Genomic DNA, 24,591 nt, shown 5'->3' on the forward strand with positions numbered 1-24,591 from the left:
CTCCCATCAGGAGACTGTTCCATGAATTCACCACCCTGTCTGTGAAGAAGTATTTCCTCAGGTTACTTCTGATTCTGTCCCCTTTCACCTTTTTCCTATGCCCCCTCATTCCAGAGTTTCCTTTCAACTGACTCACCTCCTGTGCGTTTATGCATCATAGGTATTTAAATGCTTGTATCATATTTTCCCTCTCCCACCTTTCTTCCAAAGTATATATATTGAGATCTTTGTCTGTCCCCATACACTTTATGATGACCACTGACCATTTTAGTAGCTGCCCTCTGTTGGATTATTTGGAAGCAGGACTACCCCATTTCTCCTCAGTAGCTCTGCCCCTCTGAGTGCTCAAGAGATTCAACAAGTTATCAAGGCACTTAAGTGCTGCACAGCCCCAGGACCTGATGGGTATTCTCCGGAGTTTTATAAGCTGATGCAGAGTTGTTTGTGTGGCTTTCTGGAGGCGTATTATATGACAACATTGGATTCTGGGTGTTTGCCACCATATGATAATACTTCATTAATTACACTAATCCCAAAGCCGAGTAGACCCCGGCATTTGCTGGAAGCATATTGTCCAACTTCACTTTTAAATGTGGACCTTAAGTTCTTTTTGCGAATATTAGCAGACAGACTGGCTCTTCATCTCCCCATTGTGAAAGGTCCCGAGCAGACAGGTTTTGCTGAAGGCCACCATTTGGTATTAAATGTTCGGAAATCCCTACCTGCAATATCCCATAGTCAACATCAAAGTCCCTGTTATGTTGGTCAGTCTAGATGCCGAAAAGGCATTTAATTTGCTTGACTGGGTCTATTTATTTTCAGTTTTGAAATATGTACATAAGTACACGTTTGGGGAGCGTGCCAGGTGCCCTTGACCTGGATTGGCCACTGTCGGTGACAGGATGCTGGGCTAGATGGACCTTTGGTCTTTCCCAGTATGGCACTACTTATGTACTTATGTACTTATGTACTCTGGACCGACTCCATCCTGTGTACATCTTTTTGAACATGTGGTCTCCAGAATTGTACACAGTATTGTAAATGAGGTCTCGCCAGAGTCTTACACGGTGCATCATTACTTCCTCTTTCCTACTGGCTATTCCTCTCTCTGTGCACCCAAGCATCCTTCTAGTTTTTGCCATCGCTTTTTCAATCTGTCTGGCTACCTTAAGATCAACACATACAGTCACACCCAAGTCCTAATACCCCCCACCCCACACACACACAACATGGAGAAAAGACAAAAAGAGATGCTGGAAATGGGTACAGTATATATTACTGTATTCACGCATTTTTTAAATTTGAACTTTTACAGTATGTTTTTCCTGTTTTCTGTGTTAATGAATAAATGAACAAAATTTGCCTTAAATTTGAATTTTAAAAGTACTGTGAGAAAATCTACTGCATATTCTAGGATATGGAGCATAAAATCTGTTTTGCTGTTCTGGGATCTTTCCAAGTACTTGTGACCTGGATTGGCCACTGGTGGAAACAGGATACTGGGCTTGATGGACCTTTGATCTGTCCCAGTATGGCAATGCTTATGTTCTTCACCCCCTAAACTGTACCATTCTCTCATATTTATTACAGCCCAAATGCATGACCCTGCATTTTTTTGCATGAAATCTAAGCCGCCAAATTCCAGACCATTCCACAAGCTTCGCTAGGTCTTTTCTCATGTTATCTACACCATCAGGGGTGACTACCCTATTGTAGATTTTGGTATCATCCTCAAAGAGGCAGACCTTACCAGACAGCCCTTCAGCAATCTCACTTATAAGATTGTTTAAAAGAATCGGCCCAAGAACCGAACCTTGCGGCACACCACTGGTAACATCCTTTTCCTCAGAATGAGCTCCATTTACCACTACTCTCTGTTGCCTTCCACTCAACCAGTTCCTAACCCAGTCACTTTAGTGCCCATACCAAGGGCACGCAGTTTACGTATTAGGCATCTATGCAGAACCCTGTCAAAGGCTTTACTAAAATCTAAGTACACCTTATTTAGCGCACTTCATCGATCCAACTCTCTGGTCTGTTTTACCTTCCTATTGCGTATGTTTTTTATCCTTGTTTTTATGTTATTAATTGTAAACTGCCAAGAATATTTTATTGTGTAAGGCCACATATTAAAGATTAATAAATGAATCTTCACCCAGTCAAAGAAATTAATCAGATTTGACTGACAAGACATGCCTCTAGTGAAGCCATATTGCCTTGGATCCTGTAAACAGTGTTTCCCAAGTCGGTCCTGGTGTACCCCTTTACCAGTTAGGTTTTCAGGATATCCACAATGAATATGCACGAAAGAGATTTGCATACAGTGGAGGCAGTGCGTGCAAATCAACTTCATGCATATTCATTGTGGATATCCTGAAAATCTGACTGGCAAGGGGGGGGGGGGGGGTACTCCAGGACCAAGTTGGGAAACAATGTTGTAAACCATTGAATTCCTAAAACTTTACTATTCTCTGTTTTAAAAATGTTTCTATTAATTTACTTACCACTGAATACTGATTTCTGATCTGAAGAAGAAGGGTTACCTTCAAAAGCTAATCAAAAAATATAGTCCAATAAAAAAGGTAGCATCTTATTGTCTCTTCTCTGTTTTATTTCTATTTGTTACCTTTCAAAGTGGACTAACATGGCTGTTACACCAGTTTACTCCAATTGTGCGATAAATCAAATTTAAGAGTAAACATAAACATTAGGCAAGACTTCTAATTTCATGTCACCTAGCTTTCAGTAGGGAACCATCATTCATGGCTTCTCATAACTCCTTGCGTTCTGCCTGTCTGTCAACTTGTTTCCAGTTTTTTTTCCCTTTCACTTGTCATATATAGATCCATTTCTTAGTGTAGCACATATCAATCCAGGACTTGTGGGTTGAGCCCGTCTGCCGGCAGGTGGAGATGGAGGGCACTTAATTTAAGTGCCCCTAAGAGCCAATGCACAGTGAAAGCCCCTCAGTATCCTCTATCTTCAGCAGGTGGAAGACATGTTTTCCCACATCTCCTGGTTTTGGGGTGCTTTGGCAGTCTCTGGGTGCAGCTTCTTCTGCACCAAGGCCTTGGTATCAGTTGAATGGAGTCTGTTTGGTGGTGCCAGGTTCCTTCTCCCCCCACCCCCTCCCGGCTGCTCCCAGTTCTTGGCTGGTCTCCTTCCTTTGTTTAAAAAAAACAGCATACGCTTCTTTGAGTGTGCAGACAGGAGCTTCTGCTGTCAAACGGCATCACCAGAGGGATCTTTGTGACTGCTGTTGCAGCTGGGTCTCTGTGAGTACCGCGGTTCTTCCCACACTGAGGATGGTGGCACTGTCGAAAGCAATGAAGCGCTGCTCGACGTGCAAGATGGATAAATCTCCCTCAGGATAATGTCCCACGTGCGTTCCTCTGTCAAAGCGGTAATCCAGTGCTTATGGGGATGGGCTGTTAACTCCAGGACCAGGAGGAAGTCGGGACTTCGGGCTGGATGGGAAGCCGCGTTTGATTTCCCACCCGTCTTCGCAAGCCGCTCCAACCGGTGCAGCAGGGGTGACCGTTTTGGATTCCCACACACATGTTCCCCCTTCACGCCCGAAAGCTGGATTGGAGTTGGGGCCTGCCTCATCTGATTTGGCGGCCGGTTTTTTGGCTCCTGTTCTCCCTGGCAGCATGTTGTCTACGGGAGAGTTCCCCTTCTCCTCAGAATTCGTCCTTCTGATGCATCAGGCAGTTTTACTTAAGATGACCCAGCCAGCTGAGTCGTCTTCTGGTGCCGGGCCTTCTTGGGCTCAGAGGGGAGGTTAGGTTTCCATCTCAGGGTGAGGGGGTCCCGTTCCTTGATGAGGCCCATGACTTTCCAGCCTCTTAACTGGGATGTGGACTTGATGTGTCGGAGGTGCCCTCAGGACGGCCGCTGCCTCTTTTGGCTGGGCGCCCAGATCAGGGGGACTCCCTGGAGGGGGGTGAGCTCCTTCTAGAATGAGGGGAATGATCCTCGGTGGCTCGTCTGTTTCAGAAGGAGGAGCTTACCGCATTAATTACTCACTCTGGAGGTCCTGGATATATTTTCCCCAGCGTCACAGCCTTCTCCTGCATCCTCATCATGTCGGGGGGTCTAAAGGCCCCCCAAGCCCTTTCACATTCATGAGGCCATGCAGGAGCTTATTTTGGCCCAGTACTCCATATTTGGGGCTTAAGGTGGCTCGGGCCATGGCTCACCTATGGAAAGGTTTAAGCTGCCTGCAGTTGAATTCTTGGTTACGGCAGTCACCAAGAAGACTATGGTTCCTGTCCATGGGGGGTACAGCCCTCAAGGACATGCAGGATTGGAAGATTGAGGTTGTTCTGAAGATGGCCTTTGATGTGGCTACCCTTTGCCTGCAGGCCACTGTGACTGAGTCTTATGTGGCCAAGGCATATCTTAAGCATACCCAGCGGGCGGCGGATGTCTGTGTATCTTGGGACCTGGAGTCCTTGGACTGACCTACTTAGTGGATGGTCTATATGACCTGTTTCGGGCTTCTTCCAAGCAGGTTGTGTTGGCATTGTCTGCTCGTGGCTCACTGCTCACTATTTCTCCTAAACTGAGCAGCGGATGTCACCTCCAATTCCACCCAAACTAAGCTTCCTTTCGGGGCAAGGTTCTGTTTGTGGAGAATTTGGAGCATTTGGTTAAGGATTTCGGGGACTCCATTGTTTGCCTGAGGATCGGCCTAAACCATCTTCCTGTTCATGCCAGGCACTACACACCGGGTCGTCCGACTTCCTCCAGGTCCCGGTTTCAGCAGCACCAGCCTTTTATTCGGATAGAAAGGCAGGGGGGCATCCCTTCCTGGCCTCAGCCTCTTGTTCCTCCCAATGAAGGTGTCCCAGGTCCCTTCTTGGGGGTTCGGATCGGAGGTTGTTTGTCCGAATTTTATGAGGAGCGGGCCTGTATTACGATGAACCAGTGAGTCCTGGAAATCATTTGAGAAGGCTACAAGCTGGAGTTTTCATCCCCTCTCGCAGGTTTTTCTTTAAGTCCCTGTGCGGTATGTCTCGGAAGAGGCAGGCCATTCGTGACCCCCCCATAAAGGGTCTCTTGTGGCTCCGGGTGGTAGTTTCTGTATCTCCAGTGGAGGAAGGTTGCAGCAGGTATTCAGTCTATTTCGTGGTCCCCAAGAAGGAGGAGGGCACCTTTCGGCCCATTCTGGATCTCAAGCATGTGAACAAGGCCATATGGGTGTCTCATTTCCGGATGAAAACGCTCCGATCTGTGATCACCTCGGTTCAGCTCTTTTCTCAGCTTCTCGCCTTTCTGCAAGCTTGGTTCGCAAAGGGGCTGGCCTTGAACTCCTTGAAGGGTCTAGGTGGTAATGTTGGCTTGCTACAGAGGCCAGTGGGCAATTCTTCCTTGGCTGCTCCATCTGGATGTTGTCTGTTTTCTTCGAGGGGTCAGTCACTTACAGCCACCCCTTCAGGCTGTCTTTCCTCCGTGAGATCTCTGGTTCTGAAATCTCTTCAGAAGGCTCCCTTTGAACCACTGTCTAGTGCATCGATTTAAGGACCTTACCCTTATTTATTTATTTATTTATTTATTTGCTGCATTTGTATCCCACATTTTCCCACCTCTTTGCAGGCTCAATGTGGCTTACATTATGCTGCAATGACAATTGTCATTAACGGTGTGAGAAGAGCAAAGTATTAATACAATTAAGGTACATTAGATATCAATAAAATTAGAAACAAAGAAAGAAATAATACATCTCAGATATGCAAAATATAAGGTAGAGTATGGTGTTAAATAATAACAATATGATTAAAGTAGTCAAATTAGGAGTTCAATATTGATTAGTTTTGATACCCTTAAGTTGGCTTTCTTGGTAACCATCACTTCGGCTAGGCAGGTGTCTGAACTTCAGGCTCTTTCCTGTCGGGATCCTTTCTTGGCCTTCACAGAAGGGGGTGTTTCTATTCATATGTTTCCTTTGTTCCTTCCAAAGGTGATCTCATCCTTTCATCTGAATCAGACTGTCCTGCTGCCTTCATTTCGACAGGAGGATTGTGGTTCCGAGTTTCCTAAGCTTTGGCTTTTGGTTTGTCACATTCTTCTCCGGTAATAGGCGGTGACAAATGACTTCAGGTGCTCTGACCATCTCTTTGTTCTCTTTGTCGGTCCATAGAGGGGTCTGGCTGCTTCCAAGGCTATGATTTCTCACTGGGTGAAAGGGGCCCTTTTATCCGTGTATCTGTGGTCGGGCAAGGTGCTCCCTCCAGTGCTTCATGCTCACTTGGTTCAAGGAGTGGCTACTTCCTTTGTGGAATCTCGGGCTGTTCTCTTGGAGGAAATCTGTCAGTCAGCCACCTGGTCTTCTGCGTCCCCCTTCTCTAAGCATCACAGGCTGGGTGTTGTGGCATGGACCGTGTTCCGTATGGGGCTTTCAAGGACCCTATTTGAGGATTACTTTGGTACATCTCACATGTCCTGGATTGATCTGTTCTATGCTAAGAAAGGAGAAATTAGTTCTTACCTGCTAATTTTCTTTCCTTTAGTAACAACAGATCTATCCAGGAGCCCTCCCTCAGCAGTTGCTTTCCTTTGTTTCTCTTAGGGTGAAGTTTGCTCTGTGTTGATGTTCCCGAGGCTGCTTCATCAGTTGTACCTGTCTTGGGCTTTTTGCCCTTCAGTTTCCTGGTTTCAGAGGAAGGAGACCTCTCTCGTTGGCTTCTGTTCTGTCTTGAACTGCTTTGCTATCGATTATATTGAGGGGCTCTTGAGGGGGTGGTGAAATTCAGTGCCCTCTATCTCCACCTGCTGGCAGGTGAGCTCAACCCACAAGTCCTGGATTGATCTATTGCTACTAAAGGAAAGAAAATTAGCAGGTAAGAACTATTTTCTCCATTCTGCAGCGATACTTGGCTGAGAGCAGGATGCCACTGTCTTTAGAGTGACATCAATTGCTGCTTGTTGATTTCAGGGTATTGATATAGGTAGGAGCAGTTCATGACTCATCCCTCTGTCTAAATCTGTGAGTGTTTATGAATTCCTCACCTGCTGCCTGAATATTGAATATCATTGATTATATTGACATATCCTATGATGAATACAAAAAACAAAAGCACACGCTGACCTCCAGAAACAGGACAATGAAGAGCTGTTTATTGGAAATACCCAACATGGGCCGTGTTTCGGTGACCAAGTGCCTGCATCAGGGGTCATTGAAATTGCAGAACTCTTAAATGATAAAGATAAGAAATCTGTGAATTCAGTTCAGTGGCACATGATGTCCTCTGTTGAACCGATGCCGCTATCAGTGAAAAACTGCCAAAACAGTTGAAACCTATGATGAACCATGGCAGGTTGAAAGAAGGTGTGTGGTGAGCCATAGAAAGTTATGCACTGTCAGTCCTCTTTCTGCTTTTCATTTTCTGTCATCCCTTTATTCTGCAGGGACAGCTTTAGTTCTTGCAAGGCTACCCTTGGAAAAGATATCCGAATGCCTCAGTGAACTCTGTGCTGTTCAGGTCGTAGCACTGAAAAAGGTAAGACAAGTGAAAGGCATTACAGTAGACCACTCAACTAGGTTTTTCTAGATATGCTTATCTGCTAATCTCTCCCCACCAATAATTTAAATCCTAGTTAAAATTAAAACATAAGATAAATAGTAAGGAAATAAACTGTTGCCTGGCTGACGTCACTAAAACTTTGTTTTGAAAATATGAAAACCAAGTTGTCTTCCTGAGCTTGTGTGCCAATTCCTTGTGACAGTTTAAAAGTTTCAGTATTAATGCTCCCAGTTTTCTAGTTTGCAGTATTAGACTGGCACTATAAAGTAAGCTTTTGCTGGGCATGTAGTTCCCCCGTAACATAATTACAGATCCAAACTGAGTAATCAAGAACCCCAGCAAAGCAGTAGAATTCAAGACAGAACTGACCCAGCACTTGGAGAGAAAGTATAAACTACCGAGCAGAGTCTAACAGTGATGGTCCAACTGGAGCCCCTCAGAAGTCAAAGCAAACATTCTTCTGTGCTTAGTGTATATGGGTTCTTCAGTAGCACCACTTAATACCTCATTTTTAAATTAGACAGTAGCTAGTTGAAAATAATGAGGAACCCTCTCAAATTCCTCCCCCATTTTCTTCTCCTTTCATAGCCACCAGAGTTCCCAGCTCGGCCACTGGCAGCTGCTACTTTTATTTAGCTGGCAGGACCTAGACTCCCCACCACTCTTGCCACTCCAGTTCCTTGAACACTCTTGGTGACGCTTGGCTGCTCTGTCAATGTGCTGCTCAGATCTCCTAGTGTCGCCTCCTGGTTCTGCTGGTGATGCCTGGTTTCCACATCAGCTGCTCGGTTCAGTGCAGCTGAATAGATGCTGATCTATTCAGGTGTAGAGCAGTGATGAAACCTAAAAACTGTGTTGTAATATTAGACAAAGAGAACCTAAAGAAATGTGTTTTGTTTAAAGACCAGAATCCATTCAGTGTGACATATATGCAATAATATGGGAAATAAAAAACGGGGGACTGTTTCACATCACTGTATATAGGAGGTAGTGTAAATACACATATATGTATTTTCAGGATTTGTGCAACCTATATATGTATGATAATTATACCCCACATTATCCCAAACTGGCTTGAGTTCAATGTGGCTTACCAGTAATAATCAGCATTGATTAACAATAAAAGGTTATGTTAAAAGCATAGATTATTAAATCATTATTATATCATTATAATTACGTGCATTGGTGAAATGTTACCTGTTCAATTCTCTGATTCTCCAGCTTCTGACTCAGGAACCCAGTAATGGCATCTCCTCAGACCCCACTCTATTTTTGGATCGATTAGCAGTCATATTCAGGTACGAAAGGGGAGTGACATGGTTAAATGCACATTCTACAGCAGGGGTATCAGACTGCAATCCTGTAGGGCTGCGAACAAGCCAGATTTTCAGGATATCCCTAATTAATATGCTTGTGAGGGTTTTGCCTGCCCTGTTTCTATCGTATGCAAATATATTCATGAATATATTTGCATATACATGAATACTCAGTTCCCCAGGACCAAAGTCCACCACCCTAACCACTAGGCCACTCCAGAGGAACTGAGGAACTGAGTTCGATTCCCGGCACAGGCAGCTCCTTGTGACTCTGGGCAAGTCACTTAACCCTCCATTGCCCGCCGCATTGAGCCTGCCATGAGTGGGAAAGCGCAGGGTACAAATGTAATAAAAAAAAAATATTTATTAGGAATATCCTGACTACCTGACTGAAGCCCTTGACGATAGCAAGTTGATACCGCATGCTGTTTGTGGTGACTGGCATAGCCTTGCTAAAGCATCACCTGTAATACCTAGAAAGATTGTGCTTATTTCAGGAATTCATAGTAGCCAAGTTAGTTATGATAGGTTTGTGTACTTGGTTTAGTCCTATTTTGGGTATTGCATGAAAAATAAACCTGAAAGCTACACGAGACTTTCCCTGAGTAGGAGCAACTTATGTATCATGTCTTTTATTGAACATGTTCTGATTTGGAGGCAGTTTTAGCTCCAGCTATTAGACTACCTTGTTGTTGTTGCTTAATCTGTCCAGGGTAAGTTCTTTACTCCCTGTGGGCTCCCTTTTAAGCACTCTTTTATTATTTGTCAGATACTCAAGGTTTATAATATATACAAGATTTTCCATCAGTGAACAGAATTGAGTTGGCATCGGGACAGCACATTTCTCCCAGAGCTCTTGTTTAAAGTTCTGAGCATGTATGACCTTCCCACAGTCTCAGTTCCCGAGACATGGACTAAATGATTTACAGACTTCCTTGTGGATGTTTTTTCCAAATGTTTTTTTTTCTCCTTTATTTGTTCTATTCATTTTCTTGAATTATTGAGTTCTAAAAATTTGGAAATGCAGATTGGAAAAAAAAAAAAAAAAGTAAAGCACTGGAAAAGCATAGACAAAACTCAGCATTCTCCTCCTAACCAAACCTGCACAGCTGCCTCACGCTTTATCAAAGATTCCAGCTGAAGAGTAGAACTGACCGGTCTCTTCCTCTGTCAGTGCAGTCATTGCATGTTGATGAGAAAATAGAGGTTGTTATAGTTTGCCCACATAAGAATTCATACAAGAAATCCCTTCACATTCTGGACTGTAAGTATGTAACTACCTTAAGAACGCAATTGATTAGAAAATCTGTGCTGCTCTCTCAGCACCAGCAAACTTGGTAGTCAAATAGCCAAGTGGACTTGGGTAGTTTAGATAGCATCCTGCATCCAGTTCTGTTTCAATCAAACTTGTACATCAGATAAGTCAAGTGAAATGTGAGTTTTCTTAAAATCAGTTTTGCTGGATAACATATGCAAAGCAGCAATATGGTCCTTGCTTCATGCTTTCACTTCACATTACTGATTTGACCAGTTTGAGACCTTGCATTCAGTCAAGTGGTATTGGCCAACCCCGTGTTTGCATTTCTTGCATCATTCTTTATACCTGGACTGCTTTAGGAGAATTGGACAAATTATAGAATGAGCAGCCCTGGTCTTGGAAATTTCCCACTTGCATGCCTGTCTTAGTCCTGCTAGTCGACAGAAAAGCATTGTTTATTACCTGTAACAGGTGTTTTCCATATATAGCAGGATTAATTAGGTACACAAATCTTCTAATCTCCCCAAGAGTTTCTTTTTTTAAAATATATATAATTTTATTAAGCAAAAAACATTCAGCACATGAACACCCCCCCTACACACACACACACATTTCTCACTGATTGCCCAACAAGACATACTGTGATTCTTCAGTACGTGATCCATTTAAACAGTGAGCCATATCCCCTCCCACCACCACCCCTCCCTAATCCCACAACCTCACCCTATCCAGTATATAGCTTTATATTATATTACAACAGAGGAATAACAAAGTTCCTAAGAGAGCAATCTAACCAGGCTATGTAGTCTGCTCAGACTCGACGAAACTGAACTAATTTAGTCCTTCTTAATGCTGTTAGTTTAGACATTAGGTAAAGATGTAGGATACCTTTGCCTGTACCACCGACCGTCCCGGAACCTCTGGCTGTTTCCAAGCTGCAGCCAGTACCAGGTGTCTTCAAAGATGTGATGAGTCAACCTGTTCCTGCTCACCAGAAGATCTGAAGGCCCCAGATGAAGCAAACCGCTAGCTATAGTCTTGGCAATGTGGACCCCAATAACAGTCTGGATCCAACCCACCACAGAATCCCAAAAATACTGTGCCTTAGGACAGCCCCACCAAAGATGAACAAAGGTTCCCTGTGCCAGCACTGATCAGTTCCACTTCCATATATGGCATGCAAATACACCGGGGTGTAATACCAAAGGTACAATATCTTGTAGCCATTCTCCACCAAATTACTGGCTACAGAAACCTGGAGGAGGTTTTTGTAAATTCCCTCCCATGACTTTAAATCAAGCTGGGTCCCCAGGATATCCTCCCATTTGGCTGGGGATTCTGTTGGCAGCAAGGCCAAATAAAATCTAGAGATACTGCCTCTCCCACTGCTTCCATTCATAGCTTGCTCAAGAAGACATACAGGTAAAAACAACTAGGGTGGAGCTTTTTTACAAAGAAAATCCACTCCCTGCCAATAGTGAAACAAATCAGTCTTCCCAAGAGTTTCATTCCTCCTTGAGCTATGCTACTAACTGAAAGACTGAGGAGATAACTGCCTGCAGGAAGGGCCATACATGCTCAGAACGTTACACTTAGTTCTGGGAACACTGTTCATCCCTGTACCATTGGGTGACACCCCCCACTTGTGTACCTCATCAGGTGATCACCTGGGACATTCCCATTCTATTGAATAAAAAGCTTAATACAGGAAAACTGGACATAGTGGTAAAGATGAAAAACAGAATAGTATTGATAACAGAGGTGTTGATGCCAATTGATTATTACGTAAATCATATGGAGAGGGAGAAGATACCAAGAAAATGTGACAGAAAGATGACACACATTTCCCATCATTTTGGGTGCTACAGGCCCGATTAAAAGCAACTTCCAAGCACACCTTGATAGGTTGCCTATACATGTTATATCAGATGAACTCTAAAAGGAAACTGTTTGGTATAATGCAGGTACTGTGGTGAGTGTACTGAGATCATACGCCATATACCCTGGCTTCACAGTGATTCATTGCTGTCATATGTGCAAAACTAACCCATTTGGAGACATCACCTCTGTGAAAAAGTTAAAGGATGGAATTCATTAGATCATCTTTTCAGTTGGTTGTTTCTGTCAGATTTTGTCTCAGCCTGTTGCTTTTTGTAAAGGCCTCTGTAACTATTCATTATAGAAAATGTTTAGTTAGTGAAATATATTTCTTCATAATCTGAATTGAATCCAATCCTGGCTTGGTCTCCTGTTAACGATGGGAAGATGTGAAGTTTAATATAAATATACTTATTTCTTTATGTAGGCATACCAACCCCATAGTTGAAAATGGTCAAACACATCCATGCCAAAAAGTCATACAGGAGGTAAGAAGCAACAGAGATCACACAGCAGTAAGGTATGAAAATGGTAGCAGGGGGGGAGAGAAGGAGAGAAGTTCTTCTCTCACGTGTAACATATTTGAGTCAAATAGTAGGATAAATGACCACACCTGCAAGAGGACTAGCTGGGTTCTGGTATTCCCAAAGGGAAAATATTTTGTAGATGGCATATGGGGCTTTAGTCCTTTAGTCTTTGATTTAAGAATTGACAGAAGTTCTGTAATGGTCTTTGCATCTTTTTATGGTGACTCAGCCTTTCGAGGTGAATTTTTTTTCTGTTGCAGAAGAAGGTACAAAATAAATCTTGGGCAACAGATGCACTGTTTTAAAGATGTGAAATCAAATTTATGTGCATTATTTTCGACTTTCTTAGCTTTACTCTTGCCCAGTAGTGTTTCCAGAAGCACAAAAGTATGTTCACTTAGGGAAGGCCCAATTATTATCCACTCGCATCTCCTAACTTCTCATTTTCCTTTTGTCCATGCCAGATCAATCAAGATGAGTGGGTATGTACCCCTGCAGCAGATGGAGCCAGAGAAAAAAAAAAAGCTCAGAGTTGACCTTACTCCCTTTATAGGGGGCTGGTAGTATATCTGAGTGTAACTTGCTGTGAGTTACAGATGAAAAAAAAATGTGTGAAGTACATTGAAAATCCCTTTCCTTCCTTTCAGTCGTCAATATTTGGCTTCAGCAGATGGTACAGCCATGCAACCTTGTGCAGGGACTAAAGGTAAGCCACTCCCAGGTAGACTGTAGATGCACATTCCCAGTGGAGCATACATCCCTTCCTTTCAGGCCTCATAGGGTAGCTTTTCTTTGATCTTGGAGCAAAGGTCAGCCTCCTTAGGTAATTTTAAAGGAAAGTATATCTCTGTGTCCAATATTCCTCCCCCACCCCCATGAGGGTAGTGTTTCACTTCTGACAGAATCAGGCTTGCTTTCTTGTGATGGAAGGATGTTGGGTGCTGTAGTCCAGGGTAGGGATAGTCATTTTCAAGTCAGTTGTTGGTCATCTTTGAGATGTTTGTAGGTGTCTACTTTGTTCTGAGTTTCAGATAGATCTTTAATCTATTGATGTGTCCTAATAAAACACTTGATCTTTAAGACATCAATTTCAGAAGGACTTAAGGAGATGCCAACTGTCCTAGTGTCTGAAGTGATCAAGTCCCAGAGGGCTGGCAAGCCCACTCGATTAAAGTACAGGAGTCCTTGTCGGAAAATTTACAAATGGTCTTTCCAGAGGGTAATAATAGCATAGCAGTTCTCCTGCCTCCAATGCACCTCTTCTCTTAGTGCTTTAGGGTGTGCAGGTCTGAAGGAATTACACCTTAAATCCTGAGAGCTATCATGGCCTTCTCTTGTCCAATCTGGGTAGAGCTTGGGTACATCCTACTCATCTGGATTGGTCTGGCATGGACAATTTGGAAGATATACCTGTTAATTTCCTTTCCTTGAGTCTTGCCAGACCAGTCCAGAAACCATCCACTGAAGCAATAGAAATCAAAAGCTCTCAGTCTGACAAATTGAGAACAGAGTGTGTTGTCTATTTTGAATGTAGTTGGCCTAGTTATATGTTTGGTGTATAGTATTCATTCTTAGATTAGTGACCATAAAGTGATGTTTTTGCATTAAGCTTGGCTTAGCTTTGGTGATGAATTGGAAACCCAAAATGTAGCAATTGCCTCTGGTTGTCTTAGCTTTGACATAGGATACTGAGGAGCAGATGGGCGGCATCAGTCTCCTATTAAAAGGGGGAGGGGTATGCCAGCTCTGAGCTTTTTCTCTGGCTCTGTCTGTTGGCAGGATGACAACCCACTTGTCTGGACTGGTCTGGCAGAACTCGAGGAACGAAAATTAGCAGGTAAGTCCAAATTACACTATGTGTAGACTTATGCAGGGAATTTCTTCTGAGAAAGAACCCATGGCTCAAGATAAATAACTTGGGGCAGCACTTCGTGAAGCCCCACATTATAAAATAGGATTTAAGGGGCCCTTTTACCAAACTGTAGTAAAAAGTGGCCTTAGCAAATGCTTAAGTGGGTCATTCCCTCGTGCTAAGGCCATTTTTACCACCAGGGCAATTTTTCTATTTTCCCTATTAATGGCCACACACTATTAGTATATGAGCCCTTATAGCCACTTATTATGTAGGGAGTAAGGGCTCGCACACTAAGCATGGTTAGAGTGCAGTATTGTAGTTTGCGCTAACTGATTAGAGTAGAACATGCCCATTCTCCACTCCCAGACTTGCCCCTTGTGCTAAAAAAAAAAAAAAAAAAAGTTTTATTTTTTAGCGAGTGAGTAGCACGCGCACATGCAAAAATTGCCATAGGACACCTGAGCATGTCCCATGGTAAATATATTTTGCTGTGGTAAGCACTCATTAACACCCCAACTTAGTAAAGGACCCCTAAGTGAGGCACTGCAGGTATTTAAAGAGAAATAGCATATTTTCTTAGCTGGTCACATCAGTGGGTAGCATAGTATGAACTGCAGAAAACAGATTAATAACAGTAGTGTCATCCGCTGTGAGATAGTGATTGCACTGCTGTAAGAATGAAATATAAATATTTTCAAAAGGTTGAAGATTTCTGTAATGTGTATACCAGGTTTGCAGGGAATCTGGAACTTATTTGCTAATATGTCACAAACTCCAAGCGTGAGATAAGCTCCTCATGTTTTATATCTCAACCGTTCACTGAGAAAGGGGAAAAAAAATCCATGGTAGAACATGCCAGCTCTCCAAAATAAAATAAATAAAATACATACATAAAAAAATGCAAATTCCAAACACAGAAAGTTACAGGGTCTCAAGCAAGACACTTTTCTAAGGAATGTAGAAAAACTAGGCACACCAGTTTTAGCTTATCTAAAGTGCTGTTTAATATACCAAATGTTTTGGTCTCATAACTGGAATTATCAGATCTGAAATAATTGGGATGCCTAGGTTTGTGGATTTTTTCTGCTGACACTGGCATCCCTGAAGGAGGAGAAGTTCACATGGGCACCATCTTTTGCTAATTTCATTTTGGCCCAAATAAGGAAGCAGCATGTGCAAGACTTTGAAGATCACCTACTACTCATGCACAGTGTTAAATCATTATTTTGGCTTCTTTTCTTCTTGTATAGATCTGGCCTGTTCTGTCGGAAACGCTAAACAAGCACCGGGCTGATAACCGTGTGGTAGAACGCTGCTGCCGCTGTCTACGTTTTGCTGTCCGTTGTGTCGGGAAAGGGTCTGCAGCACTTCTGCAGCCATTAGTTACACAGGTAGTCCCTTAGTGCCCTTGTCTTACCACTGATAGTATTGTATGGAAATACCAATATTTGAATGTATTTGGAATCTAATGTTTTCTAGTATGACACAGAAGTGACTTGAGGGAGGAGAGGCGAAACCTATCAGTAGTAGAACACAGTGACTGCTCAGGGGACAAAGGGAGATAGAGGCTGACTAAAACTTGCTTCTTTTTTTTCTTCCCAGTTTCAGCTGTAACCACCACCAAAACTAAAACTGTAGCTGAAACTTATCGCCTGGTTTCGACCAAAACTGAAAACTGAGTTTTGGTTTGGTGAATGTGAACCAGTGAGGTGCCATTTGGGGATTGTCAGAGTTTGCAATCTGTATCCCTTTGCTAAACCCACAGTGTCCAATCCAGAATATAATAATTTAAATAATGAAATTCTATTTTACCTCCAAACAAAGTAGCCGTCATACACATGGATTGCAGCTAATGAAAACTGAAACTAAAAAACCGGGGTGGATAACTCCACAGAGAGGCTAATTCCTAAGGAGCTTATCATCCCAAATGTACAGACTTATATTTCTGCTAAAATTTTGTAACAAATTTATTTGGAGCACTCTGTTTACCATGTAACTATTATGCAAGATGTAACTGCATTACTTGCAATCGCAGTACAAAAAACCCCCCAAAGGCTAGCCCCCCTTTTCCCCCAGGACTGCCTTATAAATCCCATGGTCTTGTGGTGTAAGGGTAGGAACAATGCCCCAGTCACAGCAACTAGAATGGGCAAGAGTAACTGAGGATCCCTCCTGCCCTGACTACACCCCTAGACCACCAGGGATTGTAAGATAGGGTTAGGGGGACCTACGAGTAGGTGGGGAGTTACTTGGAAAGGTGGATCCAGGTGGAGGGGCAGCTCCTGGGAGGGAGACAAACGGGACAAATGTTTGGCTTCCACCAAAAACACATGAAAACATGGCCAAAAATTTAACAGAAAAAGGATTTTAGGCTGGTTTTGGCACAGAAACTGAAATTAAGTTGGAATTCAAACATGCGTGGGATAAACATAAAGGAATCCTGTTCAGAAACAATGGATCCTCAGGAGCTTAGCCGAGATTGGGAGGCGGGGCTGGTGGTTGGGAGGCGGGGATAGTGCTGGGCAGACTTATATGGTCTGTGCCAGAGCCGGTGGGAGGCGGGGCTGGTGGTTGGGAGGCGGGGATAGTGCTGGGCAGACTTGTACGGTCTATGCCCTGAAAATGACAGTTACAAATCAAGGTAAGATATACACAAAAAGTAGCACATACAGTGGTGGAAATAAGTATTTGATCCCTTGCTGATTTTGTAAGTTTGCCCACTGACAAAGACATGAGCAGCCCATAATTGAAGGGTAGGTTATTGGTAACAGTGAGAGATAGCACATCACAAATTAAATCCGGAAAATCACATTGTGGAAAGTATATGAATTTATTTGCATTCTGCAGAGGGAAATAAGTATTTGATCCCCCACCAACCAGTAAGAAATCTGGCCCCTACAGACCAGGTAGATGCTCCAAATCAACTCGTTACCTGCATGACAGACAGCTGTCGGCAATGGTCACCTGTATGAAAGACACCTGTCCACAGACTCAGTGAATCAGTCAGACTCTAACCTCTACAAAATGGCCAAGAGCAAGGAGCTGTCTAAGGATGTCAGGGACAAGACCATACACCTGCACAAGGCTGGAATGGGCTACAAAACCATCAGTAAGACGCTGGGCGAGAAGGAGACAACTGTTGGTGCCATAGTAAGAAAATGGAAGAAGTACAAAATGACTGTCAATCGACAAAGATCTGGGGCTCCACGCAAAATCTCACCTCGTGGGGTATCCTTGATCATGAGGAAGGTTAGAAATCAGCCTACAACTACAAGGGGGGAACTTGTCAATGATCTCAAGGCAGCTGGGACCACTGTCACCACGAAAACCATTGGTAACACATTACGACATAACGGATTGCAATCCTGCAGTGCCCGCAAGGTCCCCCTGCTCCGGAAGGCACATGTGACGGCCCGTCTGAAGTTTGCCAGTGAACACCTGGATGATGCCGAGAGTGATTGGGAGAAGGTGCTGTGGTCAGATGAGACAAAAATTGAGCTCTTTGGCATGAACTCAACTCGCCGTGTTTGGAGGAAGAGAAATGCTGCCTATGACCCAAAGAACACCGTCCCCACTGTCAAGCATGGAGGTGGAAATGTTATGTTTTGGGGGTGTTTCTCTGCTAAGGGCACAGGACTACTTCACCGCATCAATGGGAGAATGGATGGGGCCATGTACCGTACAATTCTGAGTGACAACCTCCTTCCCTCCGCCAGGGCCTTAAAAATGGGTCGTGGCTGGGTCTTCCAGCACGACAATGACCCAAAACATACAGCCAAGGCAACAAAGGAGTGGCTCAGGAAGAAGCACATTAGGGTCATGGAGTGGCCTAGCCAGTCACCAGACCTTAATCCCATTGAAAACTTATGGAGGGAGCTGAAGCTGCGAGTTGCCAAGCGACAGCCCAGAACTCTTAATGATTTAGAGATGATCTGCAAAGAGGAGTGGACCAAAATTCCTCCTGACATGTGTGCAAACCTCATCATCAACTACAGAAGACGTCTGACCGCTGTGCTTGCCAACAAGGGTTTTGCCACCAAGTATTAGGTCTTGTTTGCCAGAGGGATTAAATACTTATTTCCCTCTGCAGAATGCAAATAAATTCATATACTTTCCACAATGTGATTTTCCGGATTTAATTTGTGATGTGCTATCTCTCACTGTTACTAATAACCTACCCTTCAATTATGGGCTGCTCATGTCTTTGTCAGTGGGCAAACTTACAAAATCAGCAAGGGATCAAATACTTATTTCCACCACTGTATGAGTTTGTCTTGTTGGGCAGACTGGATGGACCATGCAGGTCTTTTTCTGCCGTCATCTACTATGTTACTATGAGGCATATTTTCAAAGCACGTAGCCTTCAAAAGTTCCATAGGTTTCTATGGAACTTTGGAAGGCTAAGTGCTTTGAAAATATGCCTCAGTGTTACTTTAAAGGGAGGGATCAAGCACTGTGAATAAAAAGTAACAATGACTGTTCAGTAGTATCCAATATAATCAGTTTGCTTATTTTTTTGTCTAGTTTAATGCCATATTCTCTTTTGGTCTGGTCTATATGTAGTTTTGCAACCTTAATTCCTGCTGCTTGATGGATCTTGGGTTTTGGTAGTGGGCATCAGTTTGAGTCCTTGCTTTTATGATGGTAGATGGTGAATGTGTATCAAGTGCACCAGCACTCCTGTTTCCTGTACCTGGGCAGTATCCTAGTGGATGAGTATGGTATGGAAGAAGGCTGTCAGCAGGGCCTGCTTGACATGTTGCAGGTAAGATCATTCTGGAAAGTGTTCTGTCTTATGGCAGATATGAGTGCCAGCTTCTTCCTGGTCATCTGTTTGTGCAGAGGCGCACTGCATTTCCTGTTATTGCATTGTCTTCTCATTCCTTTAAATTGAGGACACAAGCAACTGAAACTAATTAACTGCATATAGTGTCTTGGGGTTCACTGATTGACATTTTGCAGTTTGCAGCACCTTGGGCTTGGCCCAGTAGTGACCAGAGAGCACTGTTCTTTGGGCTCAGCCAAACAATGACAGAGCATTCACTACTTAAGATTTCAGCCCAGCAATCTAGTGACCTTGTAAGTTTTCAGCTGCTTGTTATTGCACTTTCTAACTAATAAGTTTATTTTTTGTTCATTTTGGTTGTTTTTATGCATCTCAGGAATCAATAAAGGGAAATTGCTTACCTATAATGGGGGTTCTCCATGGAGAACAGGATAAATCAGCCACACAGGTAGGTGACATCCAAATGGTATCAAGATGGGCCAGCTCTTTGAGTCCAGAAGGAGGTAGAAATATTTCCGAGCATGTGCAGCACGTCCCTCTTAGTCCTTTTCCTGCTCTGACTTCTCAGTCTTATATATGAGGAGTCATAGGCAACTCCCCCAGGAACAGAGGGTGGATCTGTGTGGCTGATTTTTATCCTCCAGTCTACAGAGTACCCCAGTTAAGGTAAGCATCTTCACTTTCTCCATTGATAACCAGGCAGTAGCACAATGAGAACAGACTTGGAGACCAGAATAGGAAAGGTATTAGGCAGTGAGCTGCTGTGCATGCCTATAAAGAGTTTTAGCTCTCTTTGGACTCTGAGAGAGCCAGTCCATTCCAGTGCCATCAGCCAGCATCACCCATCTATGTGGCTGATTGATTCTTCTCGTCTACAGAGAATGTCGGACTTCTCACTCCGGCTGCATGTGTGTTTCAGAAACTTTCTAGTTCAATGTTACTTGATAGGATAACTGTTGTACCAATAAGATATAGGTGTGAGCAGGAAGATGATGTGGTATGAAATCCTAGCTTCTTGAGAACTTTTGATTCCTGATATGTATTATGAAAAGCTGAGTAATTGCATATTGTATCTTGCAGGCTCTCTGCATTCCTACTTTCCAGCTCTTGGAACAGCAGAATGGCCTTCGCAACCATCCTGACACTGTGGATGACCTGTTCCGTCTGTCAACCAGGTAACTGCCCATTGTGATAATACCATAAGGGGAGGGAGGGGTGGCATTCACTTACTGTGCATGCTGCTCTGCCTTTCCAGACATAGCCCTAATACATTTGCCTCTCTCCCAGATAGCACATACATAGATTAATTTCTTTCTCCATACAGACCAGTTGAGATGTGTGGGGTTATGGTCCTCTATCAGCAAATGGGAGAAGAGAGGGTGAGAAAGAGACACACATACACCAACTGGCTAACATGTTCCTCTATAAAGGGTCCTATGCAAGTCTTCAGAAAACTAGTATTTTTCTGTCTCTCACAGGTGGTAGTGGAGTGAACCTGTCAAGTCTAATAGATTTAGATTTATTATTTTTAGCCCACCTTTATCCAGGGCGGGTTACAACAAACATTCATAAAAATACAGTAAACAAATATAAATAATGGAAGAACACAAACAGATCAATACCGGTAAGAACAGGGAAATATTGAGACATAGACCAAGAGTTCTTTGACCCAGCTGACATTGTGCTTAGGGCCAAACCCAGTGGTGATCTGTTTCCGCTTTCTCCCCCACCTTCATCCACACAGTTTCGAGGATGGGGGAAGTTGGCCAGTTTTCCTCTCCAACCTTTGAGGGGAATCCCTGGGCTTCAAGGTAGAATGTACTGATTAAGTTTTAAAGCTTAAAAGAATCATTAAAGAAGAAAGGAAGCAGCACAGCTTGTGGCTCTCTGAAGCGAGATGGATGGCAGCTCTGCCTGAGCGGGTGCCAAGGATCAGCATGCGGGGGCAGGTAGAGTGCAGCAAGGGCTGTGGGGCTTGCCTTCACCACCAAACAAGGTTGTAGTCGCAGTGTTTCTGCTTTGTGTGTATGGAGGAGGAGAAGCAGGCGCAGGCGGAAGAGTCTCACAGCCCTGAAGTAGAGAAAATATCCTGGAAGACAGCTTGATAGCAGTAGTGTAAATGGTTGGGGCCTGCTCCGCTAAGGAGTGTTATGGCGCCAAACACTGCCATTTTGGAGAATCATGTGGCAGGAGTCAAGTGGGGGAGACAGTAAACTTAAGGAGTTTTTCTAGCCCTTCCGCTGGAGAGTGTTCCCCTGAATTCATTCTACTGAGGCAGCATGGAGGTGCAGATTTGGCCTCTCTAAGGGCCCCTTTGCATTCCCGGGGGGGGGGGGGGGAGGAGAGGGGAACTTGGAAAGGCTCGGTGGGATCCAGAGGAGTATTCAGATGAAGTGGCTTCAGCAGGGTCCATGTAATCCTTGCTGGAAGTCCCTGAGAAGATTGGCAGAGGTAGTTTGGCTGAAAGTGGGATCAGCCTTCTTGGTGGATGTTCTAAGCAGTTTATTATGGGCTTCAGCAAAGAATGTTGCAACAACAGTAATGGTTCAGCAGTTGTGGCTGTGAAGTTGGTTGGCTGGTTTAAATACAAAGATGGGCATTGGTGAGCTACTTTTCCTTATCGTTCACCAACAGCCATTTAGATGCCTAGTCTCCCAGTCTTGTAAGGCCCTCTACACATCTACTGTATGTTTTCCCTCCTTGGCTCATGGTAAGCCATGTGTTGAAAAGGATTGCATTACACTGGGGTCAGACTATTCTCGTGGCCCCGGATTGGCTACAGAGACCGAGGTACATGGACCTGATTCGACTGCTGGGGGGGGGGGGGGGGGTGGAGGGGTCCTTTCCCTCTTCCGCAGGTACACGGCCTACTGAAACAAGATCCGGTGCTTATGGGGACCCATGCCCCTTTGGTCTTATGGCTTACCCATTGAAAGGGCTTGGTTGGGACGAAAAGGTTATTCTGATTCGGTTACTGTTACTTTGCATCAGGCTTGGAAATGCTCTACATCCATGGCGTATACGAGGGTGTGGAGGACGTTCAAGAGCTGGTGTTCTGAGCACGGACTTTCTCCCTTCTCTGCTCAAATCGCGCACATCCTAGCTTTTCTCCAGGCAGGTCTTCAGAAAACATTGGCGTTGAGTTTTTTCAAAGTTCAGGTTGCTGCTTTGGCCTGTTCAGGGGCCAACTATAGAAGGTGGCTCACCCGGATATCATTCGATTCTTGTGGGGAGCAGGCCACTTACAGCCTCCCTTTGTACACGGTGTCCAGAATGGAACCTTAATTTAGTCCTTCAGGCTCTTTAGGTGCCTTCTTTTGAGCCACTCCAGAAGGCCGCCTTGATAGATCTTATGCTAAAGACAGCATTCTGTTGTGTCTGCACATAGGGTTTCTGAGCTTTAGGCTGTCTTGTCGGGATCCATTTCTTCTCTTTTTGGAGATGGGGGTTTCTCTTCGCATGGTTCCTTCCTTCCTAAATGGGTATCAGCATTTCATCTCATCCAGTTTGTGGAGCTTCTGTCCTTTCACAGAGAGAACAAAGAGGCTCAGTATTCTTCCTTGAAACTTCTTGATGTGCATAGAATTCTCATTAGATACCTGGAAGTCACAAATGAGTTCTGCAAAGCAGACAGATTTATTTGTGTTTTTTGGTAAACAGAGGCTTGGCCTCATGGCTTCCAAGCCCACAATTACTAGATGGCTGAAGGAGGCTATTGCGTGAGCTTATTTGCTTGCATCGAAGCAGGCTCCTCAGGCCTTGCAGGCCCATTCTACAAGGTGTACGGCGACATCCTGGGCGAAGGCTACCTTATTGTATCTGGCAGATATTTGCAAGGTGGCGACGTGGTCGACATTGCATGTTTTGCCAAGCACTACAGGGTGGACATTGCGGTGTGCTCAGTAGCCAGTTTTTGGGCTTTGGTCAGGGCGGCGGCGCCAGGATCCCATCCACTCTAGAGATTGCTTTTGAACATCCCACATGTTGTGGAATAGTGGGAAGGAGAAATTAGGTTTTACCAATCAAAGAACGAATTGCGTTCAAAATCTGCACCCTGGTTCTGCCCCGGTATTCGTGGCAGACCTCATAGACTTACCAACCAGAAACACAAAAAGGTCAGTACGCACATACCTAAATCTCCACTACCCAAGCTGCAAAGGACTAAAATATAAATCAACATATGCATCCAGCTTCTCGTACATAAGCACACAACTATGGAATGCACTACCAAACATCATGAAAACAATGCACGACCTAACAAACTTTCGGAAATCATTAAAAACCAATTTGTTCAAAAAGGCATACCATAACGATCCAACCTAAAAACCTGAACCCTGCAACACAACGAAACCTATGCCAGAACTGGACAAAACGTAACTCTCCTTCCTTGACTACCTAATTTACTCTGTCACTCATGAACTTTTAACGCAATACCACTCTGTATTTCTCATACCGGAATTGGCGATTGCCATCACGGTACTATGTAAGCCTGCAAATAGGTGGGAAAATGTGGGATACAAATGCAGCAAATAAATAATTTTCTTTCCATTAGTCCTTCCTGCTACTCCAGAGGGCCTGCCTGAGGTTTCTGAAATGTTTAGACAGGGTGAGGTAATGTCACCTTGCATGGTGCTTACTGCATATCTCTTGTTCTGTACAAGTTGTTCAGAGATGAGAGATGTCTACGCGTGTTTGTTCTTCTGGGTATTGTTAGGTTAGCGAGTTGTTTAAGGTGGTTGTGTTTGTTCTGAGTTTTTCCTTAGTTTGTCTACGTAAATACTGAGGAGCTAGACTGAGAATCAGAGAGAGAGCTCTCCTCTCTGGAACAGACATATCACAGAGAGGTCCTCTTCCTCCCCGATGGGAATTGCTTTTTTGTCCAGCAACTCTCTAGCAGAACCTTCCCAGTGCCCCACACTTCCTCAGCTCTAGTGCTCAGAGCCTGGACCAGAGACCATCAACCGCTCATCTTAATTTTCTCGGTTATTCAGATACTGCATTTTGGTCTAGGATTCAAAGAAAATGAGATGGGACCCTCAACCAAGCATATCTGAGGAGAAGGAAGAGGAAAAGCCCTGACTCTGATTCAAGCAAAAGGCCTTGTGAAGCAGCAGAACAAATTTGGAGAGAAAAGCTTCCCCAGAACCATTCACACCTCCCGAGCAAATCCTGTCTCTGGTGCTGAGAAAGAGAATGGGGACAGGTCTCTGAAGGGATAATAGAAGGTAGAAATAGAGAAAATGGAAGAGAGAATTGGGGGGGAGGGGTAAAAGAAGAAATCGGCTTAAAAGCAGGGGATGTGATCAGTGACATAGAAGGAGTTGGGGCTGATGAGAAGATGAGACAGAGGAAAGTAGGTAAGAGCTTGGGGAGTGGGTGATATAGTGAGTAGAAATGGGGGACTTAAGGGTGAAGACAGGTGGGGGGGATCATATGACTCCA

General features: G+C 44.1%; 1 protein-coding gene across 1 annotated transcript in view; it reads left to right on the forward strand.

The window, feature by feature from the left end:
• Positions 1-24,591, forward strand: part of TNPO3 (transportin 3) — a 124,365-nt gene that overhangs the window by 61,389 nt on the left and 38,385 nt on the right. The window contains 6 exon segments of the mRNA XM_030216254.1: positions 7,414-7,505; positions 8,751-8,827; positions 12,409-12,469; positions 15,614-15,754; positions 19,012-19,128; positions 20,230-20,324. Of these exon segments, the coding sequence (XP_030072114.1) occupies positions 7,414-7,505; positions 8,751-8,827; positions 12,409-12,469; positions 15,614-15,754; positions 19,012-19,128; positions 20,230-20,324 (583 nt within the window).

This window comes from Microcaecilia unicolor, chromosome 10, assembly GCF_901765095.1.
Source record: "Microcaecilia unicolor chromosome 10, aMicUni1.1, whole genome shotgun sequence".
Taxonomy (NCBI): Eukaryota; Metazoa; Chordata; class Amphibia; order Gymnophiona; family Siphonopidae; genus Microcaecilia; species Microcaecilia unicolor.